Raw genomic sequence first — 8,383 nt, 5'->3', positions numbered from 1 at the left:
TGTTGTCAACAGTTCAGAAGATGCACACGCTTAAACCCATTGAAAACTTGATCTGGTTCATTTTTTTAATTCAGATATTATTGGGGGTTGTGGACTAAACATCTGTTTCGTAAAATAGATTAATCAGGGCAGTACTGGGCTACATTACTCATTTACATGAGATCAGTTTGAGACAACAAGTTTTTAAAAGATTTTATTTGGTGATTCATATCTAATTGTAAGAGTAAAATGTTTAAATGTCACTGTATTGTTTTTTTTTTTTTTTTTTCATCTCAACAGCCAGTGCTCTGACTTCAGTAACTGGTGAGTAACAGACTGTTAGTCACTCATTTTTACAACAGATTTTATTCTAGCTGCATCATGACATAACCAGTCACTGTATAACCAGTCTGAAGTTTAGCATGTTGTTAGATGTGAGTTGTATTATAATGTGTTTTGTGTGTGTGTGTGTTTTTTTGAGGTAATTATAGTATCAGACTGGTGAATGGTAATAATGACTGCTCTGGAAGAGTTGAGATCCTGTATAATGGCCAGTGGGGGACAGTGTGTGATGATGACTGGGACATGAATGATGCTGCTGTGGTGTGCAGACAGCTGGGATGTGGAAGTGCTGTTAGTGCACATGGCAGTGCTCATTTTGACCAGGGTAGTGGTCAGATCTGGTTGGATGATGTGGGATGTTCAGGAAGTGAATCATCGCTCACAAAGTGTTTACATCCTTCTTTTGGAACACATAACTGTGATCATGGTGAAGATGCAGGTGTCGTCTGCTTAGGTAAAAGTACATCTCTTTTCAAAGTATTAATCTGCTGTTTTCAACACCAAAACACCTAAGCATTTTGAAAATGCAGTGCTTGCTTGCTGGGATTCTGTAATATTTCAGTCCCCTAGAGTTTTTAATGTGGTAGTTCACAAAAAATAATTGTTAGAAGCTTTTCACAATACTTTGGTATGACCATTATAAATAATAAAATAATTGTTACATTTTACTTTTCTTTAGCATGACATAATTGCTATAACAATCTTAAACCAAGCATTTTGTCATGCCACTGAGGTAATTCACTTAGTTTGAACTTAGGAAATGATTAACAAAAGGTGCATAGTGTCTGTGATTTTTATCAATAATGTCAGCATTTATTTTTGTTCCTTTCTTGTGAGAAATATTTTTAGAAAAACTGCAAGATATTTTATAAAAAAGACTTTAAAAGTTACGTCTCTCCATTTAAACTCAACCCTGTCGCACTAATCATTCTTCACCCAGAATAATTTAGACTCATCATTTACCAGAAATGACATCATTCCAGTCTCTTCAATAGAGGTGCAGAAAATGGTTAGCATTGTACTTTTTTTTTTTTTTTTACTCAAAACTGTCACATAAAATTAAGATGGAAAATTATTATTTTTCAACATTTTATTTTAATTCATGAGTATAAACAGTGTACTTATTTTATTGCTATCACATAAGGTCTCCTAACTACATGGGGAGCAAGAGGGTCTGGCTGCAGACTTGCACTTGCACTCTCAGACTTGCATTTTCAGACTTGCACTCTCAGACACTTGAACTTCCGCTAGTGACATCACTTGCAGTCTTTATTTTTTATTTTATATATATATATTTTTACTTTTTGTTAGAATTTTCCAACATTTTATAACAGTAGCCAGGTGGCGAAGACAAGAAAAAATAAACTAAATTACAATGTCACTTGCAATCGCTACTTGCACTCTCCGCTACCTGCGACACTTGCAATCGACACAAATCGTGCTTGTTGCCAGTGGAGACAAGACGATGTGGTGGTGAATAAACGAAAAGCGCAAAGTTTCGCATTAAGCATTTTTCCATATAGAATAAACTGTCTACAACTTGTTTATATCATTGTCTTTGTCCATTAAGATACATTATGTGTTTTATTTATAATGATTTTCTATAGGAGGAAAACGTTCAATGTATTATTTAACGCACTGGGTTCTGTACTCGTCTGCTTGCCTGTATAGAGCTGATCCTTTTAAAATCACTTAATGTATTTCATATATTTGCTGGTCTGTATATACGTTGAGTCAACAAGACATATAGGCTAGGCCTACTGAATTTTCTTTATCATCTTAGTCTGTTATTAGGCCACATTAAGCGTTCGCATGTGTTCATAGCCATCTGCTTGCCTTGTAGTACATTAAATAATAACTATATATCGAATTTGGTCTTTTAATTGAACTTAACGTATTAGGGAAAGGAAAACGCTTAACGAAAGACTTTGTGCGTTCATATTCTGCTGTTCTGTGGCCACGGATTTGCCGGTCTTGTCTTTTTCTTGTACATTATACTAGTAGGCCTACTAATTTAGTTTTAATCGTTTATTCACAACCACATTGTCTTGTCTCCATTGGCAACAAGCAAGATTTGTGTTAATTGCAAGTGACGTCACAGGTAGCGGAGAGTGCAAGTGGTGATTGCAAGTGACATTGTAATTTAGTTTCTTTTTTCTTGTCTTCACCACCTGGTTACTGTTGTAAAATGTTGATAGATTCAAACAAAAAGTAATAAGTAAATAGAACAAAAAATAAATAAATAAATAAAGACTGCAAGTGACGTCACTAGCGGAAGCACAAGTGTCTGAGAGTGCAAGTCTGAGAATGCAAGTAGCGATTGCAAGTGACATTGTAATTTAGTTTCTTATTTCTTGTCTTCACCACCTGGCTACTGTTGTAAAATGTTGAAAGATTCAAACAAAGTTATCAATAAACAGAACAAACTAAAAAAAATAAAGACTGCAAGTGACGTCGCTAGCTGAAGCACAAGTGTCTGAGAGTGCAAGTGCAAATCTGCAGCCAGACCCTTCTCGGAGCTGTGGCCATTTTGAGTGAAAAACCACAACCCCATCACAAATATATTTTTCATAAACGTATTTATTAAACTGAAGGCAAAGTATCCCTTCAAATGTGTTACAGACTTCAACCACATCACACCATGTCATATTAATAGTTTTGGAAAAATACAGGGAATACAAGTAAGATTGAAAGCCTTTCTTGCTGATCACCATGTGACATGTTAAGGACTAAAACAATAAAATAGTGGTTTTAGTTAAACTTCTAAATAACAAAAAAAAAAAAATATATATATATATATATATATATATATATATTGTTATGAAGAGAGTCAGAGGCGTTCGGATCCAAATGCAGTATTTAGAGAATGGTCAGACAGGCAGAAATCAGGAATGGCATCAGGTGTGTCAGGGATAACCAGAAACAAGCAGAGATCAGGGTCAGGCAGCAGAGAAATCAGAGTCGAATACACAGTCCAAAAGGTAAAACACGGGAAAAACAAACACAGGGGAAAAACGCTCTGAAATGTCAGACAAGCTAAACAAAACTTCACAGTACTGCTTATATGGGTGTGTCTGTATTAGCTGAAATGAGGTGCAGGTGTGAGTGCAGATGCAGGTGTGTGTGTGTGCAATCAGTACCAGGAATGAGGCAGGATGGGAAATGGAGTTCTGAGTGGAGTGCCCTCTATATATACAGTCAGGTCCATAAATATTGGGACATCGACACAATTCTAATCTTTTTGGCTCTATACACCACCACAATGGATTTGAAATGAAATGAACAAGATGTGCTTTAACTGCAGACATTCAGCTTTAATTTGAGGGTATTTATATCCAAATCAGGTGAACGGTGTAGGAATTACAACAGTTTGTATATGTACATCCCACTTTTTAAGGGACCAAAAGTAATGGGACAGATTAACAATCATAAATCAAACTTTCATTTTTTAATACTTGGTTGCAAATCCTTTGCAGTCAATTACAGCCTGAAGTCTGGAGATCAATTAGACATCAGCGTACGCTGGGTTTCATCCCCGGTGATGCTCTGCCAGGCCTCTACTGCAACTGTCTTCAGTTCCTGCTTGTTCTTGGGGCATTTTCCCTTCAGTTTTGTCTTCAGCAAGTGAAATGCATGCTCAATCGGATTTAGGTCAGGTGATTGACTTGGCCATTGCATAACATTCCACTTCTTTCCCTTAAAAATCTCTTTGGTTGCTTTCCAAACACCAAACTACCCGGAAGACCATGGAAAACAACTGTGGTGGATGATCGAAGAATTCTTTCCCTGGTGAAGAAACCCTTCACAACAGTTGGCCAGATCAAGAACACTCTCCAAGAGGTAGGTGTATGTGTGTGTCAAAGTCAACAATCAAGAGAAGACTTCACCATGTGAATACAGAGGGTTCACCACAAGATGTAAACCATTGGTGAGTCTCTAAAACAGGAAGGCCAGATTAGAGTTTGCCAAACAACATCTAAATAAGCCTTCACAGTTCTGGAAGAACATCCTATGGACAGATGAGACAAAGATCAACTTGTACCAGAGTGATGGAAAGAGAAGAGTATGGAGAAGGAAAGGAACTGCTCATGATCCAAAGCATACCACCTCATCAGTGAAGCATGGTGGTGGTAGTGTTATGGCGTGGGCATGTATGGCTGCCAATAGAACTGGTTCTCTTGTATTTATTGATGATGTGGCTGCTGACAAAAGCATTAGGATGAATTCTGAAGTGTTTCGGGCAATATTATCTGCTCATTTTCAGCCAAATGCTTCAGAAATCATTGGTCAGTGCTTCACAGTGCAGATGGACAATGACCCGAAGCATACTGCGAAAGCAACCAAAAGAGATTTTTAAGGGAAAGAAGTGGAATGTTATGCAATGGCCAAGTCAATCACCTGACCTAAATCCAATTGAGCATGCATTTCACTTGCTGAAGACAAAACTGAAGGGAAAATGCCCCAAGAACAAGCAGGAACTGAAGACAGTTGCAGTAGAGGCCTGGCAGAGCATCACCGGGGATGAAACCCAGCGTACGCTGATGTCTAATTGATCTCCAGACTTCAGGCTGTAATTGACTGCAAAGGATTTGCAACCAAGTATTAAAAAATGAAAGTTTGATTTATGATTGTTAATCTGTCCCATTACTTTTGGTCCCTTAAAAAGTGGGATGTACATATACAAACTGTTGTAATTCCTACACCGTTCACCTGATTTAGATGTAAATACCCTCAAATTAAAGCTGAATGTCTGCAGTTAAAGCACATCTTGTTCGTTTCATTTCAAATCCATTGTGGTGGTGTATAGAGCCAAAAAGATTAGAATTGTGTCGATGTCCCAATATTTATGGACCTGACTGTATATATATATATAATTTTTTTTTTTTTTTTTTTTTAAATAAAGACACCATAAACACAAAATTTGTGTAGCCTCACTCCTATGAATTGTGACAATTATGCTAAATGTTACCATTTGTTATCATCAATTTGTTATCAGGGGCACATGAGCAATAGGTAGATGTTTTTGTAGACGTCCCGTTTAAACCAATCCACATTTGGCCATCAGGGGGTTGAGAAAAAAAGGTGTCTTAAAAAAAAAATAATAATAAAAAACAAATTAAAGATGTGGGGTATTTATAAATCGCGTGTAGTTGACAAAATGACTTTATATTCCAAGTTGAAATGTTACCCAATCCCAGGAATGACCCTTGTAATAACAAAAAGTATTAAAGGGGGGGTGAAATGCTCGTTTTCACTCAATATCCTGTTAATCTTGAGTACCTATAGAGTAGTACTGCATCCTTCATAACTCCAAAAAGTCTTTAGTTTTATTATATTCATAAGAGAAAGATAGTCTGTACCGATTTTTTCCCGGAAAAACATGACCGGCTGGAGGCATGACGTGCGGAGCTAAAGAATCACGAGCCCGAGTAAGCTTATGCTTTGAGAGCGTTTGGAAGCTGTGACATTACCGTGAGGAAAAAACCATCATCCAAAACAAACCATGGCTAACAGTCAGATTCAGCGTATATTTATGATCCAGAATCAGATCCAGAGGCTGAAATTTAACAAGAGCAGCAGCAACGACGTCTCTATGTAGTATGTATTGAAACTGTATATATTTGCTTAGCGGTTTTGGAAAATGACTAAGTTCCACTGTATGTCGTTTTTTTTTTTTTTTAAGGTGTACATGTGGAAAGTGCCGTTTGATGCCAACATCGCATGTTGTTTACTTGATGTGCTTAAGCGCCGGTAGCTAAGTTAACAACACAGAGATATTTGAAGCAGTTTTACTCACCGCATGCGGTTTTAACACACGATCGTGACCCTTTTTCGTTGGGATTGCATTATCCTTAAGAAATAAACGATATGAAAATCCGGCGTCAAACTGGGCCTTGTTTGTAAAACAAGCATCTTCGAAATGCAAGGAACAAACACAAACACTTGCACAACTCCGTTGATGCTCTGTAAAAATAGACTCCAACCACTGGTCCCTTGATGTTTTTTTTTTGGTAATCTGTGCAGGGTTGTCTTGCCCTGGCAACCAAAAACACACTTCTTTTGTGACATTTCGCTCTCGCTCTGATCAGTGAATCGCTCTGATCAGTGAATGTCTCGTCTCTGCTCTGCTATACGGGAGCGCGCGCTCTTCTTCTTCTCTAGTAAAGAGCGCGCGCTCTTCCGGGAGAAGTGCCCTTAGGACCCATATAAGTAAATTCTGCTCCATCTAACGTCACACAGAGCCATAATCGAAAAAAACTTTCCGAAACTTGTGACAAACCGGAAGGAGTATTTTGGGAACAAAAATACTCCTTCAAACGTACAACTTAATTTTTTAAACTTTGTCCATGTTTAGCATGGGAATCCAACTCTTTAACAGTGTAAAAAACTCAGTATGCATGAAATAGCATTTCACCCCCCCTTTAAAGGAATTAGTATAATACGGGGCTATGAATGGTCGGTGATTGGCTTCCAAATATGTTAAACACATATAAAATACATACAGAATGCCAAAAAATAACTTTTTAAACACATTGTATTTTTATTTTTTTTAATTCCAAGTACCAGACATGAGGTTGGTCGGTGGGTCTGATTCATGCTGTGGGAGAGTGGAGATCCGTTATAATGACACATGGGGAACCGTGTGTGATGATCACTGGGACATGAATGATGCTGCTGTGGTGTGCAGACAGTTACAGTGTGGATCAGCCATCAGTGCTCCTCCTAGCGCTGCCTTTGGTCAAGGCAGTGGATCGATCTGGCTGGATGACGTTGAATGTTCAGGAAGTGAAGGAAACCTCACACAATGTCCACACAGAGGACTAAGAAATCATTCCTGTAATCATAATAAAGATGCTGGTGTTGTTTGCTCAGGTGTGTTAAATCTTTTTTTATTGTTTTTATTTTTATTTTGGAGGACATGAGCAACAGAAATTATATGAATTTTCATTTTTTTTAATTTTCATTATTTCTTAACAAACTGTTTAAAATAAACATACATTTATTTTGCAGGTGAGCTGCGGATGCCGACTCTTTCCCTGACCTCCACACATGCAGCTGTTTCTCCTGGAGAAAGTATCCAGTTCAGTTGCACAACACCTAAACCAAGATGCAAGGCTAAAGCTGAATTCCAGCTCTTCAGAAACGGACCATCTGACCATGTATCCTCCCAGACACATGAATCTAGTGTGACTTTCAACCTTGTTAATGTAGACGTCTCACATCAGGGCAGCTACAGCTGTCGTTACTCCTACCAAAACAACATCAAATCATCTTTGAGCAACACTGTTATCATCACTGTGGGTGAGTGCAGTCAGTTTAGTATCATTATAAATAATATGCATTAGTAACATGCAAGTGAACTCATTCTGTAATTTTTTTTTTTTTGCCTTTGTACAATGCCTTGGGATTAATTGGGATCCTGACAAGATGCAGTCCTTGAAGTCATTTTTTTTTTTTTATTTAAAGAAGTTAGCTTTATTGTTTGAGTCTCTGTAACCATATAAATGTATTCTTCTTGTTTTCTAGTGATCTTGCAGCAGCCCAGTATTTCCCTCAGTGATCCTGATGGATGGTTTCATGTGGGGCCTCAGGGGCCAGTGATCACCAGGGGTCACAATTTCACTATCATCTGTAACACTGACTCTCAGTTTCCTGGAGGATCTTTTCACCTGTTCAGAGGATCAAGCATCACCAGGACTGAGTCAGCTGTCAGTCACTCTGCCTCCTTCTTATTTCCTAAGGCAGATTTTTCACTGGAGGGAAACTACAGTTGTGTTTATGAAGTCAATGTCTCCTCACGCTCCTTCCATTCATCTGCCTCTGAACTGCTGCTCATCACTATCACAGGTAATGATGTATAAGAGTCTAAAAACAAATCTGAACTGCAGGTAATGGAAGTTTAACTCAAACACGTGTCTCTCCCAGCCTCCCTGCTTCCTGTCATTGGTGCTGCACTGTCAGCTGTTCTGCTATTATTGTCCGTCCTTATAATCAGTGGCTTAAAAATGGGGTATACAGTATTTATACATGTATGCACTGCATAGGAGCGCCACACTTAGGG

The 8,383-nt window shown here is 38.1% G+C and overlaps 1 protein-coding gene across 1 annotated transcript; it reads left to right on the top strand.

Annotated features, from left to right (window-relative positions):
- Positions 1–473: 473 nt before the first annotated feature.
- On the top strand, positions 474–8,183 carry LOC113047411 (deleted in malignant brain tumors 1 protein-like). Its single transcript, XM_026208758.1, has 4 exons — positions 474–775; positions 6,883–7,194; positions 7,333–7,623; positions 7,849–8,183. Exons 1-4 carry the CDS (start codon positions 565–567, stop codon positions 8,181–8,183), a joined length of 1,149 nt encoding a protein of 382 aa, XP_026064543.1. The 5' UTR covers positions 474–564.
- Positions 8,184–8,383: the final 200 nt, after the last annotated feature.

Source organism: Carassius auratus, chromosome 28 (assembly GCF_003368295.1).
Source record: "Carassius auratus strain Wakin chromosome 28, ASM336829v1, whole genome shotgun sequence".
NCBI lineage: Eukaryota > Metazoa > Chordata > Actinopteri > Cypriniformes > Cyprinidae > Carassius > Carassius auratus.
Note: the sequence above shows the minus strand (reverse complement) of the source record. Positions and strands in the feature narration are given on the sequence as shown.

Bases quoted from the DNA above. Each gene is read 5' to 3' on its own strand.
- LOC113047411 (XM_026208758.1), top strand. From the start codon at position 565: ATGAATGATGCTGCTGTGGTGTGCAGACAGCTGGGATGTGGAAGTGCT. The intron at 776-6,882 runs GTAAAAGTACAT...TTTAATTCCAAG, and splicing joins TGCAGGTGTCGTCTGCTTAG to TACCAGACATGAGGTTGGTC. The intron at 7,195-7,332 runs GTGTGTTAAATC...TTTATTTTGCAG, and splicing joins TGCTGGTGTTGTTTGCTCAG to GTGAGCTGCGGATGCCGACT.